General features: G+C 42.4%; 1 protein-coding gene across 1 annotated transcript; it reads left to right on the top strand.

Moving 5' to 3' along the window:
- Positions 1 to 16,143: 16,143 nt before the first annotated feature.
- On the top strand, positions 16,144 to 20,411 carry LOC147001826 (disks large homolog 5-like). The gene is made up of 4 exons (XM_085828618.1): positions 16,144 to 16,201; positions 17,332 to 17,463; positions 18,135 to 18,319; positions 20,095 to 20,411. Exons 2-4 carry the CDS (start codon positions 17,351 to 17,353, stop codon positions 20,157 to 20,159), a joined length of 363 nt encoding a protein of 120 aa, XP_085684744.1. The 5' UTR covers positions 16,144 to 16,201; positions 17,332 to 17,350; the 3' UTR covers positions 20,160 to 20,411.
- Positions 20,412 to 23,116: the final 2,705 nt, after the last annotated feature.

Here is a 23,116-nt window from a genome sequence, read left to right as displayed (position 1 = left end):
GAGCAATGACCCTCAAGAGCTCCTTGGGTGAGCCTGAAGTACTATACTATTTCTGTGAGAAGTTTCTAATAGACCTGTCAATATATTGAATCCTTTATCCTCAGGCTGGTCCTCTTGTCTTAGAGCTTGGTGGATCCCACTATCTAGTGAATGAAGCAGAGAAGTTCTCTCTGGGTCAGCATCTTATATTTACATCACCCCATGCAGTTGAGGTTCTTCTCAAAGCAACACCAAAATTCTGGCTGTTCAAAGGAAGGGTCAAAGTCCTACTCTTTTATTTTTTTTTAATTTTTTTAATTTATTTTTTATTAGGTGTTTTCCTTGTTTACATTTTCAATGCTATCCCAAAAGTCCCCCATACCCACCCTCCAATCCCCTATCCACCCACTCCCCCTTTTTGGCCCTGGGGTTCCCCTGTATTGGGGCATAAAAAGTTTGCAAGTCCAATGGGCCTCTTTTTGCAGTGATGGCCGACTAGCCCTTAAGTAAGGGCTGGAGGGACATTTCGGGGGTTGTCTGGTTTTGTTCCTAAAAGACACCCAAATCCCCTGACCCCTTGGGGCAGGCAGAGGAAAGCTCTTCAGAATAGCTTGGCTGCCTGGAAGCCACAGCAGGTCTCTTTTTCTGCCCTGTCTAGCAGGGTCACCGGTTTTATCTGGGGAAACTCAACTCTTAACTTTAGTTGGGCCACCAGCTGCCCCTTACCCAGCACCTTCCTGGACCCCATAGTCAGGGCTCCTTGCTCACCTGACCAAGTTGGGGTGCTCAAATTCTCCAGGTGCCTTAGCACCGCCACCTAGCGGATGGTGGAGAGCTGCATGCCCTTCTTACTGGTCTATACTTCACCTGCTTCAGAGTCAGAAAGAGGCCACCTTTCTTCAGGTCATGGACCTTGAACAGCTTCCCCTAGGCGCCTTCTCTGATCTCCTCCAAGCACTCATACTGCTGATAGGCGCGACTCAGGCGGTCCTTCTTCATGCTGGTTACAGGCTGCTGGTGCTGCACAGTGGAACCTGGGTGCGCACTTGCTGCCTTACAAGCCTTGGGGGTGCCCGAAGTTGGACTTGCGGCCACAGGGCCTGACTGACCAACCTCCTCCTCCTTGGGCACAAGCTGGGCCCTGCCGCCAGGAAACTCAGCCTAGCCAAATTGCTGTGCTTGGCCGCTGCCACTGTGGAGAGCGCTGATCCCTCCTCTTCCTCCTCTGTATCCATTGAATACTCTGCCCACAACCTCTGCACCTAGGAGGAGGAGGAGACCAGAGGAAGAGGAGAAAGTGTTATCAGACTGCCAGGGAGACTTCCACTGGGTTCCACCAGCAACCATCCCCCTCCCCTCTACTAGCCTTGGCTGCCTAATCTGGCCAGGTTTCTTGGAGAAAAACCAAGTTACTTTTCTTCCCCAGCAGGGCTCCTGCAGTCTTAGGGAGGAAAAGGTTGCTGGGGCTCCTCCTCGGGGATGAATGCCAGGTGGGATGCAGCAGGGCGAGAGGGGGCCTGCTGAGCAGGCCAGAATGTGCCCACAGCTTGGGGAAGGGGAGGCGCCCGGAGCATCAATGTCAAGGCTCAATATTTTACCTATATAGTTGTTCTCCTCTGCCCTCCCTGTCTCAGGGGGCCTAGTCGTGAGGGGTACTGGGCGACCTGGGGGAGTTCACAAGCTGGCATGAAAGCACCTGGGATTCACCCATGTCGGGCCACAGAACCGGGTTGGGGTTCCTAGGACCCTGTAACCCAATGCTGCAAGTATGCGAGTAGGGGTGGTCAGACATCTGCTTGGAGATTGTTTCCTTTCTTTCTACGTTCAGTTTTTCTACAGGGAGACATTTGAGAGGGATTAGCGCTCACAAATGGTCTTTGGGGTATGGCAAGCTTAGTGGGAGAAGAAATTCTGCCTCTGACTTGGAGGACCTCCCTGGTGGATATTCAGGGAGGACAGACCATCTGGTAGGGGACGGCTGGGCCTGGAAGGGGAGAAGTGTCCTGCCCCCGCTCCACGCTTCCCCCCCACACACACCCACATACTAAGATCCCAAGGGTGTGGGTAAGGCAGGTCCATCACACTTTTGCTCCTCCTGTCCTGAAAAAGTAACTTCAGGACTTTGCTAGCTAACTGGGACTGGCTCTTAAGTTTTCAACCAGTGCAAAAGCAACCACCTTTACGACAGTGGGGGTGGGGGGCAGTAAACCTAGGTCTCCCGGGTGTGAGAAGGGGAGGCCCTTTGTGTTGAGACTTCTGAATCCCTGCCCTGTATCCTGGGCAGCTGAATGTCAGTAGCCAAGAGAGTCGCTCTGTTCTCCAAAGGCTGGAGGGTAGGTCCTATGCATGGCCGGGCACCCTCTCCCGGTTCTATTGTTTAGGGATGACCAACCTTCCTGTCCCACGGTGGCCTTAGTCTGGGCTGGACCTTGTTCCACCACATCCACGTGTCCAGAAAGGCCGGCATGCATTTACCTGCCCCGCACCCCTCCCCCCCCCACCCCCCCACCCCCGTTCCGTCTTCTTCATGAATTAAAGAACACTAGGAGCGACCCCCACAGGGTGTGAGGATAGCACCACCTGGCCAAGGCAGGGCCACTCCTGGCTCCTTTGACAGCTTTCCTAAAAAGCTGCAGAAAGGACCCTCCAGGTAGTGGAAGCAATGGCCTTGGCGCCCACCCTCCCCCTCTGCCTGCATCTAGCCCAGGCTCCCGGAGGGGGCAGCCGTCCCACCCCCGCGGGGCTACACACCTCAGACCAGAGCAGTGGTGCTTAGCCCCCTCCCCTCCTCCACTTTGTTGTTGTTGGTTTTGCTATCCCATGCTGGCTGAATGTGACTTGACCCCATTCCCAAAATGTTTGACATTGTGCTTCAACCTTTCTGCACTCCTCCCCAACTACAAAGGCTGCAGCCTCCTCCTTCTGCTTTCTGTCTCTGCTCTCTGTCTTCACACTCAATGAAATCCTTCATGAGCCTCTCCTGATGCCTTGCTAAACTCTGTGAGGGTGGCTACCAGCACAGCAAGGGGAGGCCACCCGAGGGACCGCGACCCTCACCTGTGCGCAAAAGCAGATGCGCCCACGCAGATAATGCCCACGTGCACAGGACGAGTGCGCTCCCGAGCCCCGGGCTGTTCCTGCCCAGGGTGTGCATTTGAACTGCAAAGCTTTAAATAAGAAAAGTAAACTTGGGGCTTGAAGCAAGAGTGCACGCTCGCAGGGCTTCAACCCTGGTGGGCCTTGTGCACTACTCCATGCATAAGGAACCTGAGGGGTTACCAGCAGGAATCCTGGGCGAACGTTTTACTCATTAGTTGTGAAGATGGGGCCCATACCCACAGCCCTCGGGAGGCTACAGAGGGAACTTGCACAGGGGACATAAACATGGGGGCGCAGAAACACATTCTCCAGCACGGAATCCTACCCAGATGGTGCACGTTCAATTTTAAATGTGACTGTCTAAGTAGAGTGAGTTTGGGAAAGCTCGATGAAAAGTGAACATATGGGTGGGTATTTTACGCAGGAAATCTATTCAAACTGGCATAGGACCCTGGTGTCAGGGTGTCCCTCGCTGTGGGAGGTTCCTCTCTAGACCTCTAGCTCCCCCTAGCTGTCCCTCATAACCTACCCAGTCTCAAAGTTAACCTAAGGGGATTCCTAGGGGCCACACAGACCCCTACACCCCTTTACTCTCACCCACCCCAATCCTCGCCGGGGATCCCCGCCCCTCAGCCCACCCACGCGAGTCCATTACCCGTGGTCCAGGGGCTCCGGCCTCCTGCGAAGCTGGAGTGTCTGTCTATTCCAGCATGTGTTTGCCCCTCTGAGCAGGTAAATGACTACTGTGGCCCAGGCAAGCAGCTCTCTGCGGGCAGGGGGCAGGCACAGCTGCAGAGGGCAGAGGGATGGTGGAGAGTGCTGCCCGTGTGCAATGAGCTAGGCTCTTGGGCCTCTGGGCTCTGGCCCCATTTGAGGGCCCGAGTGGAGGAAGGCGGGGCGTGGACCAGAACCACCCAGTGGCGAGTGTGCAAATTAAAGCCTTCCAGAGCAAGTGAACAAGGCCAGGTGTGGCCCGGCTCTGCTCCCCAGCGATTGGCTCCGAACTAGGGGTCCAGACTGAAAATAACTGGCATGAAAGGGATCCAGTGGGATGCAGCATCCGGCATCTGCAGGGTTTTGACCAACACCTAAGGTCCCCCAGAGCTGGGGTGTTGACATGATGAGGCGGGGCGGGGGAATTATCAGTCTGATGAGGACAGATGAAAACAAAATAAAGCAAAGTACTTATGGGGGTTCCATGGTGTGGCAGATAACAACATTTTCCTACATGCAAAAACCGGATCTTATGGAGGAGTGGGGTGTGGGGGGAAGAGGATTGGCAGGATGCCATGAAGAAAAGAAAATACCAATCTGTCCAAGCACTTTTCACTTTCAGCTTGAGCTACATATGTTTTGTTTTCTCTCACTTCTTTTCTGCCTCACAAAGCCTTATCTTTTCTTTTTGGACAGAGGCTATGGTTTGGGAATGGCCAAGCACACTTGTGGTTAAAGATCTATTTGAAGGGGCTGGCGGGGTCACAATTATTAAGTGGTTAGAAACTGTTGAGGGCTCACCAAGGTATTTCTGGAGAACTATAAAGATTCAATTTCAGTATTAAAAATTACTGCAAAATAACAGACACGTGCACACATAAGGAAGAGTGCTTAATTTAAGTGCTTTATTGGGGACTTTGAGATTTGAACCTTTGTAAGATTGTCTCTTTTACCTGAGAAAAAAAATGGATGCAGCTACTTTAGGTGAGAATGAGAATTTTGGTAAAGGGGAGGAAAGGTCTTCAAGACTTTCTACAAGGAGTAAAGTGTCCACACTTTGGTCTTTGTTCATGTGTTTCGCAAATTGTATCTTATATCTTAGGTATTCTGAGTTTCTGGGCTAATATCCACTTATCAGTGAGTATATATCATTTGAGTTCTTTTGTGATTGGGTTTCTTCACTTATGTGATGCCCTCCAGGTCCAACCATTTGCCTAGGAATTTCATAAATTCATTCTTTTTAATAGCTGAGTAGTACTCCATTGTGTAAATGTACCACATTTTTTGTATCCATTCCTCTGTTGAGGGACATCTGGGTTCTTTCCAGCTTCTGGCTATTATAAATAAGGCTGCTATGAACATAGTGGAGCATGTGTCCTTCTTAGTAGATGGAACATCTTCTGGATATATGCCTAGGAGTGGTATTGGGGGATCCTCTGGTAGTACTATGTCCAATTTTCTGAAGAACCGCCAGCCTGATTTCCAGAGTGGTTGTACAAGCTTGCAATCCCACCAATAATGGAGGAGTGTTCCTCTTTCTCCACATCGTCACCAACATCTGCTGTCACCTGAATTTTTGATCTTAGCCATTCTGACTGGTGTGAGATGGAATCTCAGGGTTGTTTTGATTTGCATTTCCCTGATGATTAAGGATGGTGAACATTTTTTCAGGCGCTTCTCAGCCATTTGGTACTGCTCAGGTGAGAATTCTTTGTTTAGCTCTGAGCCCCATTTTTAAATGGGGTTATTTGATTTTTCTGGAGTCCACCTTCTTGAGTTCTTTATACATATTGGATATTAGTGCACTATCTGATTTAGGATAGGTAAAGGCCCTTTCCTAATCTGTTGATGGCCTTTTTGTCTTATTGAAGGTGTCTTTTGCCTTACAGCTTTGCAGTTTTATGAGGTCCCATTTGTCAATTTTCAATCTTACAGTACAAGCCATTGTTCTATTCAGGAATTTTTCCCCCTGTGCCCATATTTTCGAGGCTTTTACCCACTTTCTGCTCTATAAGTTTCAGAGTCTCTGTTTTTATGTGGAGTTCCTTGATCCACTTAGTTTTGACCTTAGTACAAGGAGATAGGAATGGATCAATTCGCATTCTTCTACATGATAACCACCAGTTGTGCTGGCACCATTTGTTGAAAATGCTGTCTTTTTTCCACTGGATGGTTTTAGCTCCCTTGTAGAAGATCAAGTGACTGTAGCTGTGTGGGTTCATTTCTGGGTCTTCAATTCTATTCCATTGGTCTATTTGTCTGTCGCTATACCAACACCATGCAGTTTTTATCACAATTGCTCTGTAGAAGAAAATAGCTGTCTTTGAAAATAATTCGATGTTTCCCCAAATCTGTATCTGTAGATCTCAAAACTTTTAAACATTTTAAAGCAAGAGAGAGAAAAAGTACAGGAGGGGCAATTTCTGTACTTTGTAGAAAAATCAAAAAAATTCTACTTAAATTGGAAATATTGCTTGAAGAATTTTTTATATTAGACCATGTATCTAATTTCACCACAGGTTTTTTTTTCATTTTTAAAATTAATTCTGTTGCAATATGAAGCAAGGTTAAAGGAATAAAAGTTGCTCTAAAAAATTGCAAACAGTTTTTTTACTACAGATGCATTGTAGTAATTTTTTTAAATAATAAAACAGAGTAATGATATGCCTTTATCTTAACTTATAAAACACATTTTGTGTTTGAGCACATCTTCTAAAATAAAATAAAACCAAGTTTCTAAGCAAATTTTATTTATGGTTTCAGATATATCACATACACAAAGCAAATTATTAGATTTTATACTTATAAAAGCATCACTACCAATCACTAGGTTCTTAGCCGAAGATACAAGTGAGAGCCTCCCCCATTTTATGACTGTTCACACTTAGCAATGCTTTTTAAAACAATTTATTCGCTGGTAATTAATATGCTTATCTCATCTAAAAATAATTGTCAATAAATAGCTGCAGGAACAAGCATGTGGTGTCATGCATTCATTTAAGTAAACAATTTATTCAAAAATAGTAAGTGGCAAATAGCTTATAACACAAGACTGTTTATTCTATACTTGTAGTATTTTTAATTATAGTGTTAGAAAACAACTGTTACCAAGCAGATGAGAAATGTCATGGTTTAGATTAAAAATCACTTAGACAATCTGAAAAACAACCCCCAAAACAATGAAGCTGACTGTACCAGAATTTACCCCTCTTGGTGTCCTTTTTATTCTTCTGCTACAACTTATGTTTTATGTTAATTTAGCATTGTGTACTTCCCCTGGTTATGGTTCACATTATGTACCAGCTGGTTAAAATTTCAGACCCAAAGAAGAGTTACAATGACTTGCATTAAAACAATAAACTAGGGGTTGGGGATTTAGCTCATTGTTAGAGTGCTTGCCTAGCAAGTGCCAGGTCCTGGGTTCCCTCCTCAGCTCTAGATAAAACAAAAACAAAGACAAAAGCAAAACAAAAGAAAATAATAATAATAAATTATAAGGTTGTTTTTGATTTATGGATATCTTCCTCTGTTGTCAGCAGGCTATCATAACAAAATTTGTGCAAAGTTTACAAACTGAACCAAAGTCCGAATCATTTGTTGAATGTCCTTCACATGAAAACACAGCTGGACCCAGTGTTTATATACTTATACTGTCAGTCATATTCCACAGTTACAAATCAAAATCATCTTTGTGAATTTCGTAGAATTCATGAATTTATCTCTAAACTGGGAGTTTAGTGTTACATAAAGGAAATGTGTCATGTGGGAGGAATTTTATGTCAAATTGTGTAACTTTTTGTCTTCCCTTGAATAAAAATTGAAACTTATGAAGTTCTAATGTAAAAAACAAAACAAAAAGCAATGAATGAATTCTTTGCATACTTCTATGACAGTGAAAGACTGGGGAAATCCCTAGGAATTGGGGTGTGAAGTGAGACTTAGTACAAGTCTATGGGCACAGAAATCAAATGTTGAAACAGCTTAGAAGACAGATCAGGACGAAATATATTGAGTCCAGACTGATGCTGGGGAGTCAATGAACAATCCAGAGAACATTGGCTCAAAAAAGGAGCAGGGAGGAGAGGTTCTCGGGCAGGTCTTGAAGTTAGCCTTTGCTAAAATTGAGTGAAAAATAAATTTTTCATAGTCGGTGCATTCATACAGGAAAGGAGGAGATGACTCGGTCACTAAAGGTTCTGAGAGGCCACACTGAGCTGACATTCATGAGTTTTCCATTATTTAGTAAGAACAACGCACTTGATTAAGATGCTTACATGACCTATACACCCAGCACTTCTCTCCCTGCTACTATCTGTCATGGTGGAGGATTTTCTCAGGGTTGTCTCTTCTGAGCTTTCAGGACACTGGCAGGCTTTTCCTCTCATCTGTTTTGGTCTCAACAAAGTCTCCCCTCACCAGCCAGAATATTTCTTCTTGTAATTTCAGCCTCATTGTGAAGTAGCAAGAGAGTGGAAACAATCTATGACATTACAGATGAGGCCTTTAGAAGGCAATGTGGGTTAGATAATGTCATCAGAGTAAATTCTTGCCTTTTGCAAAAGCCTTCTAAACAAATGGTTCCCTAGGATAGTTTCCCAACCAGAGAGCAGGATAGCCTGTGGCTTATGTATTTGCAATATGGTTGTGGGAGACAGGCTACTGATTTTAGATAGTCTTAAGTAGCCAGGGCTGGTCTTGTACACAACCCACTAACGTGGTCAAGGGTGACTTTGAATTCCAATAGCCACCCTAAATATTTGAATATCAATAATTAAGAATCGCTTCTTCATTTCTAAAATTAGTAAGTGTTTCAAGTCTAAAATAGTTTACCTTTACCTTCTCTTAAGTTAGTATGTAAATAATGGTATCATTGTGTAACGATGATTTAAGTTTTCCCATCAAGAAAAAGAATGTTGCTTTCTTTTTCTTGGACCTGAATGGTTAAATGGAATCAATGATGGAAATCTTCTGTCAAAGTTCCCTCTCTAAAGAAAATGCTCCTGATTCCTGACTTAGGAACAGAGTGTGGTGTGTGTTTCTGGTTGAGACCTCTTATCAAGTTAAGGAACTAAACTAGATTTCCTTTTTAGAAATCCATAAATGCTTGCCATCTTGTATCAAAGGGTTCTTCTGAGTGTGATGAGAACAATGGTTTTTTTTTTGTTCCCCACAGAGATATTGTCAAGACTGAGGCTTCTGTGTGCAAAGCAGAGATCTGCTGTACCTTTCTCAACTCAGTCCATGACTCAGTTTATGTTAAAATGTATGACCTTATTAGTAATGCAAGGTAGGTGAATACCTCCTGTGTTCTCCTCCTGGGAATAGTCTAGACCAGAGTGAGATTATGTCTCTCTTTCTGTCTCTCTCTGTGCCCCTTAATTTTGTTTATATGTGCCTCTGTCTCTCTGTTTCTCTCTGTCTATCTCTGTTTCTCTGTCTTTGTTTCGCTCTGTCCTATTTTCTGTCTCATTCTCTGTCTCACTCTGTCTCTGTCTCTCTCTCATGGTTTTTTCGAGGCAGTGTTTCTCTGTTTATTCCTAGCTGGTCTGTACCTCACTCCATACACCAGGCTGACCTTGGAAGATTCAGATAAAATCATGAATCACAAATGCCTACTGCCTGATTTTAAGAAATCATATATAACTTAAAGTATAGTGGAAGTTCATTGTAACAGTGACGGGAGCAGTTGTTCATTTAATCTAGATAGGGGGATTAGAATTTAAGTTATTTGGGTTCTCCAGAGTTAAAAGAGATTATCTTGTGCTTCTTTTCTGAGTTCCTTCTTCCTTTCCTCTATCCCTCCCATGTTCCCTCTCTCCCGCCATACTTTCTTCCTTCTTTCCTACCTACTCTCCTTACATCCTTCCTTCCTTTCTTCCACCTTTCTTAATTCCCTTCTTCATTTGCTCTTGTCTCTTTTTATATCTCTGTTTATTCCATTATTTCTTTCTCTATTTATTTTTGTTAAAATTCTTGAGACTGCTTCTCACACTATGGCTCACATTGGCATGAATCTCATAAGAATACTATGCCTAAGATTTCCAATTGGTAGAATTATCGATAAGGAGCAAAATGCCTCATAAGATTTTTCTCTTTGGATCACTACTTGGCTTTCATTTTCATAGTATTAGTTATGTCTCCAGGCTTACAAATTATTGAAAAAATTACTTTTCTTGTTATCCTCCCCAATTCTGTCTAATTTGTGGTTGAAGTTATTTATTACTTTCTCAATCTTCTTCAAAAGTTGAGGTCAGAATGATGGAGTCTAAAGCATTCACAGATTGGAGGAAAACAGGAGAGAGCAAGATGACATAAGGAAGGGCTTAGATGCAGACTCAGGACAAAAGAGAAGGTGAGTGGACCATTGATTGGGGTGAGAAGAGGTTGACTAAAAGTGTCATGCCAGTCTGCACTTCCTGGTGTAGACCCCATTGCTATGATTGTAAGCAGTTGACCTCTGGAGAAAGTGAGTGAAGCATGTACACACATATGTCACTTTTCTTTTAAATCCATAATAATTTTGAAAGAAGAGAAAAGAAAAACCTGACAAGGGTGAACAAAACGAAAAAGCATTACTATAGAAATCATTCAAAGTCCTTTGTGATCAGGGAAGTGCAAATCAAAATGACCCTGAGATTCCAGGTTACATCCATCTGAAATGCTAAGATCTAAACCTAAACTGACAGTACATGTTGGCAAGGACATGGAGAAAAAGGAACATTCCTCCAGTGCTGGTGGGTTGGAAACTTGTAAAAACCACTCAGGAAATCAACTTGGAGGTTCCTCAGAAAATTGAAAATAGATCAGCCTGAAGATCTAGCTTTACCACTCTTGGGTATAAACCCAAAAGATGCCCCACCATACCAAGGGGCTACATATTCCACTATGTTCATAGAAGCCTTGTTTGTGATACCCAGATGCTGGAGAAAACCCAGATGTCCCACAACAGAAGAATGGATATAGAAAATATGGTTCATTTACCCAATGGAATACTACTAAGCTACTAAGCACGAGGACATCCTGAGATTTGCATGCAAATGGGTGGAGCTACTAACTATCATCCTGAGTGAGGTAACTGGGACCCAAAAGGACATGCATGCTCAGGGGCAGGGTGACCCTGTAGCAGGACCAGCAGACACAATTAACCTGGATCCCAGAGACCTCTCAGACCCTGGGCCACCAACCAGGCAGCATACATCAGCGTTTGTGAGGCCCCAATGACATATACAGCAAAGGACTACCAGGTCTAAGTTCAGTCAGAGAAAATGCACCTAACCTTTAAATGACTGGAGGCCCAAGGGAGGGTAGGGCTAGTGGGGTGACAATTGTGGATGGTGTGGGAACATCCAGGTGGAGACAGGGTCTGGATGGAGGTATGGGTGGGGAAGAGTCAGATAGTAGACCAGGAGGGGGATAAAATCTGGAGTGTAAGAAGATGATTTAAAAAAAACACAGAAATATTTCAATTTACTCTGCAGAAACCAACTTTTGGAGAGAAGACAGCAAGCAATGAACTGTCAGAAAGTTGTTTGAACAGAGTGGAAGCCGAAGACATGATGAAGCATACTAAGTTTACAAGGTATGACATCAATACATTAGTCAGTAATGCTTCAGGACAATGTTCTTTTAGGGGGTGTGGGGTTGTGCATACAAGTTGAAGTCAGAGGTCACTACTGAGTTTCTGCCTCAAACAAGTTAACATTGTAATTTTCAAGAAGAGGTCTCTCACTGATCAGGGACCTCAACAATTGGCTACACTACCCAGTGTACTCAGGGATTTGCCTAGGTGTCCCCCCACTGCTGTTATTACAGGTGTGTGACTCCATGAGAAGCTTTAGATAGGGGTGATAGGACTCTGAACTCAGGCCTCAAGCCTTTGTATAATATTATTTACTGCCATATATTATTACATAGGCTGTTATAGCATCTATTATGTGCACATTGCAGCATTGTCACAAATGCACACAATGCATTTCATAGAATTCTCTCTGTTCATCATCTCCTGTCACACTGCATCGTTTATACCGACCATTTCTCAGAATTTTTCCAGTAAACCTTTGATATCATCTTATTTCAAGTTTAGATTCAGCATGATGAGAGAAAATGTGTGGCATTTGTCCTTTTTAATTTGGTTCATTTCATCTCTTTGACTGTCTTCCATTCCCTCCATTCTTCACAGATGACGTAAGTGCATTCTGAATAACATTTCCCATTTCCCAATGTTTTGGTCTAGTAATGTGTTTCCAGGCAGAGTCTATAATGTGGCTTTTGTGTACAGTGCTGCAGTGCACATCCTTGTATGCAGGCACCTCTACTGACATCAATATTCCAGCTAAATGTTTAAATGTAGGATTGCAGCATAGGATGGCAGTTCTATTTCAGGACTTTGTGCATTCTCTAAACCAAGGATTTTTCCAGAGGCTTTGCTAGTTTCCAGTCTTACTGAATAGTGCTCCTTTCCTCACATCCTCCTAACCATTTTTTGTTTGTTCCCTTAATTGTGCACATGCTGTCTGGAATGAGATTGCATGTTGGTATGGTTTTCTTTAAAATTTCATTCCTTTTATGCCTGAAAATATTGAATATGGTTCACTTTTATTCACCATTTCACTCCTTTTTAGAATCATCTGTTCATCTCATTTACTGTGAACCCCTGTATTACTAGAATTCTACCCAGAAACCCCTGGTCCTTACCTACATCTTGGTGTGGCTTCTCTTAGGATTTTCTACCTATTATAATAAGATCTTTAATTAATAGTGATATGACTTTAGTCCAGTGTCACATCTTGGAATCTGATTTCTGTTCACACATATGAGGACCCACATGGCCAGGCACCATTTGGTAAGGCTATCCTTTCTTCAAAGTTAAGTTTGACTTCCTTAGTAGAACTCACATGCCTTTTCTCTGTCAGGACAACTCATTCTGGGTGAAAAGGTCATGTGTGCTTGGTTGAAGTCATATACTTTGAAGAGGAGTTCTGACCTAGTCATGCATAAAGTTTTCTTGTAGTACCTGTCAACAGGAAACATTTTCCAAAGTTTTACTGAGTTCAAATGCATGGATCCATGGGGGACACAAGCACAGACACACACACACACACACACACACACACACACACACACAATTGGTCCTCTATGAGGAGTCTATGTCTATAGGTTTTTGCTACACTGCATCCTTGGTGTATTCCTTTAAGTTCCATGGAAGTTTGATAGCAAAAATCAAGGAAAGAATATACCCCTGGACATATACGAAGTTCTCAGACATTCATTGCTTTCGTTTTGGACACAGGCAATCTCAGCTGGGTGGTGCTAAGCACTAGGGAATCCAGGACCTACTTGCATCACATCAGATACTAGCTGACATTGCCCTCCAAGCACAGCATGGCTGGCTAGCTTATGCTATCCAGAGCCAGTAGGACTTCAGTATGTTCTGAGGTACATGACTAGCCACAGTGGTTGGGAACGATATCCTATCTTGAGAATAGCTGCCCTGATTTTAGGCCAAGAAGTGGGAGTGAGTGGTAAGGGAGCAGGGCAGGGGGAGGACATAGGGAACTTTAGGGATAGCATTTTAAATGTAAATGAACAAAATATCTAAAAATAAAATAAAATAAAAAGAAGAGGAAACTCCTCAAAGAGCAGCTGAAAAGCTCTTCCAGATACTGGACCAACAGTTTTACCAGTCCCTTTGAATTGTGTCAAACCATAGAAAAGAATTCATAGAAAAACCTTGTCAATTAACAGTGAATGATTTATGGATAGATGGGAAACTTCATAGTGCATGCAGACTATAGAGTTCTGGTCTCATGAAGTAAAGATTTCTTTAATTGGAAACACTATAAAACTCTCAGTAGAGTGCAGGAAAAGGTGGATGGGTCCCATTCTTACTTTGGGCCTATTGTACCCAAATACAGGGAAGGATTCATCCCTATACTATTTGATTGGAATGCCTGCTGCATTGCTTTCCAGGCTCAGAGATAATCAGGTACCCAAACTATAACTATTGCTTTTTCATTGCCCATGATATAGAGTTCTCCATAAAGGCTTCTCTTCTGACTACCTGAGAGACAGAGTGGGCTTCTGACTACCCCACCATCCCCCCAGACACCTTGGAGCTTTGTCATAGTGATATTACATAGCTCAAGAGGGTAGACAAAGACAACACAATCAATTTGGAAAGATTTACATGATTTTTCCACTATTTTACTGGAGAGTTTAAGTATCATTTTAGCATGCACTCAGCACATCAAGGTCAAGAAGGCAGAAGGAATAGATGCCAATGCCAAACAGATCCTCTCTTGAAATGATGGATCCATTAAAATTGAGGTTTCAATGGGTCAGAGGTCTTTCCATCCCCTATCCATCGCCTATCCATTATATTGAGTCTTAAGCATCTTATGAATATAGGATCATTATCCAATCCTGAACAGTCTCAGGCCTGGAACTGAGAACTCAAAAATGTAGAAACTGGAGAAGGGATAGGTAATGGGACTATGAAGCAGCAATTCAATGTCCCTGTTGGCCTTTGTTCACAGATGCCTATTTTGTGTGGTTGTTTTGGAGACAGGAAGAATGTGGGATTTTATCTTTTGAAGAATGGATGTAAACTTTACAAGTTGATGCTCTCCCTGTATCTGCCTTCCTCTATTGCCAAGTACAAGGGAGTTTTCTTTGCAAAGAAATGGGATTGTGAAACAGAGATTTAATGAAAACACATGGCTCAATATAGTGAAACAATGTGTCCTTCCAAGGCATGTGCACACTAAAAAGTACAATCTAACTTGCATAAAAGTAAAGGTGCAGGAGGATCTTTTTGGCCTCTGGGAAACAAGTCCTCCTGGGGAATCGGATTGTATGTTACATGAATACACACCAGAACTAGATTTATATTGGAGAAGAATCTCCCTCATCCAATGATGCTAGAGCTTTAGATCCTATCAAAGATGAGCTACCCATGCCATGGCCCTAACAAATTCTCCCCATTCAAATCATTTGACTTGTAGTGAAGCAGAGAGAAATGTCTCATTTTGGAAGGAGAAGTTGCCAAGAGTTAACCCCTGGGTCAAAAGAGAGACTCCAGGAAAGGGCATTTCAGAAACTGGTCAAGATGGGGCAAGCTGGCAAGCAGGTAAGCCATGGACATTCCCAGTGACATCATCAGTAGTCACTTCCCTTGACAATCTCTTGTATCCAGGAGAACCTTAGAATCTTCAGTGATGTCACCAGTGTTGTGGTAACAGAGTTGCCTGTGAGGTATTCTATTAGATCCTAATGGGTTCCCAAGCAGGTATGTTGTCCATGCTCCTCAGGGTATTTTGGAGGGAGAATATAATACAAACAGTGACCAGATCAAGGCAGAAGGACACTGTCAGTCTATCATGTTGGGAGAGGGCAAGAAAGAACTGGTCATGGAGAAGGCACAGTGAGACCTGGGCAAGGTTGGGGGAGCTACCTGGGGGATGTGGGCTTGAGCTGGTCCTTGCAGGAATATTGATTTTGATCTGGATCCTTCCAATTCCTCAATGGTTAAACCAGCATCAAGAATATCTGATGATTAGTTTTATAGACAGTGTGGAATTGACAAGACTGCAGTTGATTTGCTGAGAGAAATTTATTTTCCTGTGAATGGCAAATTATTCAAAGACCCAGCTCTATGAGATTAACAAAGTGTTGCTCTCAGGAAACAGTGTTGAAGCACTTCATGCTGATATAGTTTCCTCTAGGTTACATAAGCATGTGATGCCAAGAACAGAGAGGTATATTCCCCTGCTCAGACACTTTGGTATTGAACACATATGATGTGGACTGATTCACAGTCTGGGGTCAGTGTAGTAGTGTATGAGCTCTCATCACACACTGTAAGAAGCCTAGAAAGGTGTTGGCTCATGGGATGTTAGGGGCTGGTGTTTATGGTCAATTTTTTTTTTTTTTTTTTTGCTAAGAGGGATGGAATAAGTTACAAGATATGAACTGAAATGCCCTCCAATTCTTCTCTGTGGAGCAGCTTATTATGCATTTCAGTCCTGGGAGATTGCAGTAGGTTGTCAGCCATATGTTTAGTGATGGTGGATGGGAACAGGGACCTAGATGAGGAGACCAGCTTGAAGATAGCTTTCCTGCTCTTTCAGGGATTCACAGTGTCTGTAGATTGTCTTCCTCCTCAGGCTTCTGTGTGTGACAATGCATGGTTTCTGCTTTCTCTGCCCTATTTTCTCTACAAGTTTACTAGTGTTTATCTACCTACAGGGTCTTTTAGGAAGGCATCACCCCAAACTCTCAACATCAATGAGCACGAGAAAAGAAATAAGAGGTTGGAGAAGCTCAAAAGAGATCTCCAGAACATAAGAAATGAGAGACATGAACTCCAGGGAATCCTGGCCAAGTACTCTAACAAGGATTTGAATGACAGGTAGTCATTGTGCCTACTTCTTTATTGACTATCTTGGGCCCTTCCTGTTAAGCCCAGATTCCCTCATACAACAGGACACTACAACCCCAGGCTGTCCACATATCCAAACTCATTTGGCTGATTGGACTTTCAACACAGAACTTGAAGTTTAGATAGGAGTAAGATGGGGGTCACAGGAATTATGATGCCTCCAAAACTAAATCAGAGCCTTTAGCATGAATCACCACCTGGGGACGAAGGTAGTAATATGTGAGCTCTCATCCTGCCTTTTAAGAAGCTTGCACAGGTGTTAGTTTGGGGGAGTTGCTTGGTATTGTGTGTTTATGGCCTATCCTTTTAAAATTGATCTGGAGGTAATTTGGGTGCAATTGACACTGTCAACAGCTGGAATGGCCTGGTCCCACATATTACCTCTCAGTATGATTGGATTGGCTGCAGTTCATCACTGCTTTTCTCAAATTGTATTCATTATACTCTCAGATAATGCCACATCTGATTATTATTTGGCATTCTGATTGAGTGTAAGTGTGTGTGTGTGTGTGTGTGTGTGTGTGTGTGTGTGTGTGTGTGTGTGTGTGTTTGCTTATCATCTGGAGAATCTATGTAATGTGATAGGTCATTATGTTTTGCCTGACTCAGTTTTTAGGAAATAACAGTGAGGAAGCAAGGAAGGACCATTTTGAGCAGCACAGGACTTGACTTCTGTGCTTACATTCGAATCTCCTGGTATATGTTATAAAGGCTTCTCCCTGTAGATATGATTATGTCCTTTGTTAATTTTTGTAGTAATAGAACCAAGGATTGCCAGATCCTTGTCTAAAAACAGGAGGAGATTTAACGTGGTCCCAGGCCTGTTGCACAGGATCCAGGAAAGTTCGTTGAGGGCTAATCTATTATTTCAAGCCCCTTCAGTGAATTGAAGCAGCTCAGCTCCCTGCCATTACTTCCCTGTCTCTACTGGCCCCAGGCCAAGGGTAATAAATTTAATTAGCACCAAGTAGAACTGGTAATAAGGAGCTAGGTCATGGCATACATGGGTTGGGGTAGTGCATGATTCAGCTTGAATTGAAATGATCCTTGTATCCTTAGTTCACGGGACAATTTGTTGCTTGGGCCATGCCCTCCCACAGGATCAACTTTGAGACATTCATGCTTGAGATGCAACATGACCAGGTGATGACTGACCTGAAGAGAATGCCCCAGTACATCAGTCAGGCCTTGTACAAGTGCCAGGAGTTGACTAAAGAAAATCAATTATACTGGTGAGTGATTAACATGGTCATGACTCAGAACTAGACACCAGATATGTCTGCCCATATGTGTCTTTGAACCAAAGTGAGGGCTCAGGTTCTATACTGTTTTCTCTAACAGGAAGCCTACCTTGTTTAAAGCAAGTCTCTAAGATTTTAACATCTTGTACTCATTTTGGCAAAGTGTGTAGAGTCTGTGAGCCCCTCAAGTCATTGTCCTTTACAACTAAGTATTCTCGAGATAGAAAATGTTTACACCATGATGGAAATATTAATCAACCTTGAGCCTCTTGGGCTCTGAAATTAGATTCATAGATGTGGTTTCCATGAGAAACATAGAAAGACTGTGTGCTGCTTGGGTCTCTTTTCTCCTAAAGAATTTTGCCCTATAACTACAGGTGATTTCTTAATACTATGGACATATGAGCGCACATGGACTCCATGTTCTCTTCTGAGAGATACATGAGTCCCTGTTGGTGTCAGTAGTTTAAGAAGTACCTTGGGTCTTCTGGAAAGTGGCAGTCCTCTGGATTTGACCTCCCTTTATGTGATGCTCCATGGCCAATCTGGATACTTGTCTGGGGCTGTCTGGGGATCAAGGCCCATGATGGGGGAATGGTCCTTGGAGGAATGGGAGGAAGATGTATGCTGCCTGGAATCACCATGTTTTGTTTGTGGCTCAGCTTCAGGAACTGCCACCTCCTGATTGAATCTAATCTCATCCAGCACAAAGTCAGGATGTTGTGGAAGGAGAACAGACAGCTGCTAAGGGAGCAGATTGCCTTGGAAGAATGCAACATGGAAACAAAAATACTATGTAAAGAAGGCATCCAGAAGATCAAAGACAAATATAGCAGGCAAGCAGCAGGTAGGCTGAATGAAGCATCATGGGCAGAATGCCCTAATGTATAATCATAAACACAGTCAAGCCTACGTAACTGTTCTGAAACTTATGCAGGCTCTTTCCTATGTCCATCCAGTTGTACAATTCTGTGATCATTACCAAGACTTTCTGTGGAGTTGACATATTTTCAAGAAATTTAATTACTGCCATGCCCTCTCCTCTTCCTCCTCCTCCTCCTGCTCCTCCTCCTCCTCCTCCTCCTCCTCCTCCCAGTTAGGCGCCTCTAGTTGGCCACTATAAGGCAGAGGAGATCCTGGACCCCTTATAACATCTCCTTCTTGCTCTATGGTATGGAGAGATGCCCCAGGATGCTAATTCCTGAATTATCTAGGAACCAGGTCCTCTGTTCTGATCTATGGCAACTCACTCAAAGGGGCTTGTGCCCAGTCCCCTCCTAGGACACTAGGGCAGCCTCCAATTTTAATGTTTTATAATTAAAGTCTTTAGTAAAAAAGAGTAAGTTCCACAATATACATATTTTAAAAATGAAAATTAGACTTCTTTGACTTTCTTGCATAAGTTAACCACCTAGAAATTCAAGGTATGTCTGATTGGCTTCACCAAGAGGATTCATAGAATCCTACTCTGCATCCCTCTCCTGAACGTAGTTTTCCTTAGTATATCATGGCCCTGGCTTTGCTTCAGTACAGATCCCCCTCAGAGTTTTCAGAGTGCTGCATTTCAGAACAATCATTGCATGTCAATTCACTAGCCTCATTTTGACTGACATTAGAGATGATTTTTATGTCACATGAACTGCAACATGTTGAAATGTTCCTGTATAATAACCTTTGTTAACTCATTTTATTGGTGCTACCAGGGTCTTCTGAAACATAGCAAACGTAGGTTTAGGGAGCAGAATATATTTCAAGTTTGAGCTGGCTGGAAGATGTTCTTTGAACCCTCTTTCTTAGGACCTTGAATCTTGTGTGCCAGCTTGTCTGTGCAAGGCTTATACCATACTTGTAGAATCAGCAAGTATTTGCATGGAAAATGTTCCTGACAAGGAAATCAGTACAGGCCAGGGCACACAGGTTGGGTTAGTCTAAGAGCCTTTTACACATCTTAGGTCCCACTAATTCCTCAAGTGACAGGAAATGTTCTGAAACATATCAGTCTTTTCATTCTTTTTGTTTTGTTTTTTTTTTAAGTATTATTTTCCTCATTTACACTTCCAATGCTATCACAAAAGGCCCCCATACACTCCCCCCACTCCCCTACCCACCCACTCATAGTCTTTTCATAAAGGAGTTTGTGTCTCTATGTGTGTGTGGGGGTGGGGGGTTGTATGTGTGTGTGCGCGTGTGTGTGTGCGTGTGTGTGTCCTCTTGTCCATGGGTGTTTAGCATGTGTGTTTTGTATTTCACTAATCATAGGTGCTTGTTATATTTGCTTCATTATACAAGTGTGTATTCATGTACTCTTTTTGTATGCATGTGTGCATGTGTCTTTGAAGGGATGCAATTGTGTGTCTCTGTACATATATGTATGTAATTGTGTATATATATTCATACATTTGCTTGGTCATTAAACATCTTAAATGGTAATAGAGGAAATCTTTAATGAGAATTGTACTCTGTCAGTTCATATTGCATTTTAAGAACCTCAAACATAGTAGCCCCTCATCATGCCTATCCACCTAGGTGACTAGAACTAAAGAAGACAAAAAATGGTGTAAAGTATGATGTTCCAACATTTGTAGATTGAAAAATACTTATCTGTTTTGATTTTAATTGTAGGAAAACAAATAATTGTGGTACCTGGAAGTAAGGAGGAGGCTGCTATGTCAAATCCATGTGCCTGAGAGTCAAAAAAGCTGGCTAAGGCTTTGTGTTCCTTCTCTGCACTTGGTGAATCCTGATTGCCCACTGGAAGAGCAACAACAGCACCAAAAACAACAACTTAAATAATGGACTTTGTGTGAATCTAAGGGGCATGTCTCTCTTAAAAAGAAACAAAATGTCATCTACTAATGGAACTGAATATGTTTGCTATGTATTAGTCAGTTTGTTTCACTAGCATTAGAAAGGTATGAGGAAGAATTTATTAACATCTCATCACCAATAAAAATTAAGGTTTTAAAAGTTATTATTAATGTTAATTAATTATTTATATCCAGATATCAGCTTCACCTCCTCCCTTCACAATCCCTCTTTCCAGTGGCTCCCTGCTATCCACCCGTCCTACCCTTCTCCTCAGAATTGAGGAGGCCTCCTAAGAATAACAAGCAGCCTTGAATTATCAAATTGCAGTATAGCTAGGTACATCTTCGTCTTTTCAGGCTAGATAAATCATGACAGTCAAGACAAGGGGATCCAAAGTTAGGCAATATTGTCGGAGACAATCTCTTCTCTAGTTTTAGGATTCCCACAGGAAGACCAAGCTATGAAACTGTTACATATGTGGAGAGGGCCTAGGTCCATCCCTTACATATTCTCTGGTTCACAGTTCAGTCTCTATGAGTTACTATGGGCTCAGATTAGTTGAATCTGTAGGTTATCATGGGGTGTCCTTGACCACTGTGGCTCCTTCAACCCTGCCTCTCCCTCTTCCACAAAATTCCCCAAGCCTCTGCATCTGTTTCTAGAAGCTGCTGAGTGATGGCTCTCTCTCTAAAGATAGTAATGCTAGATCCATGGCTGCACATGTAGAAGAATATCATTAACTATGTTGGTGGGGAGGGCTCTATTTCTTGGCATGGGTCTCAAGTTGGGCAAGCCATTATTTATTCCTTTCATAAAATTCAACTTCATCTTTTACCATGCACATCTTAAAAGCAAGAAAAATTGTGGGTCTAAGTTTTGGTGACCGAGTTGTTGTTTCAGGCCCTCCACTGGAAGTCTTACCTGGTTACAGGAGATGGCCAGTTCAGACTCCAGAAAAAAACTACACACTTCACAATAGTCACAAACAATATAAAATATCTTGGTGTGACTCTAACCAAACAAGGGAAAGAAATGATTAATAAAAACATTAAGTCTCTAAACAAAGAAATCAAAGAAGACCATAAAAGATGAAAAGATCTCCCATGGTCAATGATGACCAGGATTAATTTGGTTAAAAAGGTACATCTTGCAAAAAGCAATCTACAAATTCAATGCAATCCCCATCACAATTCCAACTCATTTCTTCTCATAGATAGAAAAAGCAATTATGAAATTTATCTCATATTTATAAATTCCAGTATAGTGAAAATCATCTCAATAATAAAAGAATGGGTGAGGAAACACCATCCCTGATCTCAAACTATACTACAGAGCAATAGTGATAAAAACAGGCATGGTATTGGTACAGAGAGAGGCATGTAGACCAAAGGAATACAATTAAAGACCTAGAAATGAACCTACACTCATATGGTCACTTTATGTTTTTCAAAGGAGCCAAAACCATCAGGTGGAAAAAAAAAAAACAGCATTTTCAACAAATGGTGCTGGTTCAACTGGCAGTCTGCATATAGAAGAATGCAAATTTATCTATTCTTATCTCCTTGTACAAAGCTCAAGTCCAAGTCACTCAAGGACCTCCACATAAAACAAGATACACTTAATCTAATACAAGAGATAGCAGTAAAGAACCTCGAACACATTACACAGGGGAAATGTTCCTGTACGGAACACCAAAGGCTCATGCTTCAAGATAAAAAATTTGGCAAATGGGACTCCCATAAAATTGAAAAGCTTTGTAAGACAAAAGACACAATCAATAGGACAAAATAGCAACCCACATACTGGGAAAACATCTGTACCAACCCTATATCTGATAGAGGGCTAATATCCAAAATATACAAAGAACTCAAGAAGTTACACTCCAGAGAACCAAATAACCCTATTAATGAATAGGGTACAGAGTTAAACAGAAAATTCTCAACCGAGGAATCTTGAATGGCTGAGATGTACTTAAAGAAATGTTCAACATCTTTAGTCATCAGGGAAATTCAAATCAAAATGATCCTGAGATTCCACTTCACAGCAGTCAGATTGGCTAAGTTCAAAACTCAGCTGACAGCTCATGCTAGCAAAGATGTGATGAAAAAAGAAAATTCGTCCATTCCTGCTGAAACAGCAAGTTGGCAAAAATCACTTTGGATAACAATCTGGCAATTTCTCAGAATGTTGGAAATAGTTCCTTAAATGCAGCTATGCCATTATGGTGCATATAAGCAAAAGATTCTCTAATACATTAAAAGGCATATGCATCACTATGTTAATACCAACCTTAGTTATAATAACCAGAAGATGAAAACAACCCTGATGTCCCTCAACAGAGGAATGGATACAGAAAATATGGTTCATTGTACAGTGGAGTACTATACAGCTATTAAAAAAAAGACTTCATGAAATGTGAAGACCAATGGTTGGAACTTGAAATATCATCTTGCGTGTGGTATCCCAGTCACAAAAGGACACACATGGTATGTACTTTTGATAAGTAGACGTTAGTCAAAAAACTTCATGGAATGCTCATGAAACATTTCACACACCATATGTAACCCAGAAAGATGGAAGACCACACAAAATATGGATGTTTCTGTACTACTCAGAAGGGGGAGAGAAAGAATGTTTGGAAGTAGAAGGAGAAAAGGATCTGGGAGGGAGAGAAGAGTAGGAGGTAAGGTGGGGGCTGGTTCAGATATGGGAGGAGATAGGGAAGAAGTACAGAGGGTAACTCATTTGAAAGGAGGTCTGTAGCCATGGGGGAGGTGGAAGTGTTTGTAGCCACTATAAAGTCCCAGATGCCAGGGACCCAAGAGATTCCCAGGAC

This window comes from Mus caroli, unplaced genomic scaffold, assembly GCF_978045245.1.
Source record: "Mus caroli unplaced genomic scaffold, Mus_caroli_1 scaffold_12, whole genome shotgun sequence".
NCBI classification, from domain to species: domain Eukaryota; kingdom Metazoa; phylum Chordata; class Mammalia; order Rodentia; family Muridae; genus Mus; species Mus caroli.
The sequence above is the reverse complement of the archived record's forward strand: the minus strand, read 5'-3'. Positions and strand labels throughout refer to the sequence as shown.

Bases quoted from the DNA above. Each gene is read 5' to 3' on its own strand.
- LOC147001826 (XM_085828618.1), top strand. From the start codon at position 17,351: ATGCTTGAGATGCAACATGACCAGGTGATGACTGACCTGAAGAGAATG. The intron at 17,464-18,134 runs GTGAGTGATTAA...TTTGTGGCTCAG, and splicing joins AAAGAAAATCAATTATACTG to CTTCAGGAACTGCCACCTCC. The intron at 18,320-20,094 runs GTAGGCTGAATG...TTTTAATTGTAG, and splicing joins ATATAGCAGGCAAGCAGCAG to GAAAACAAATAATTGTGGTA.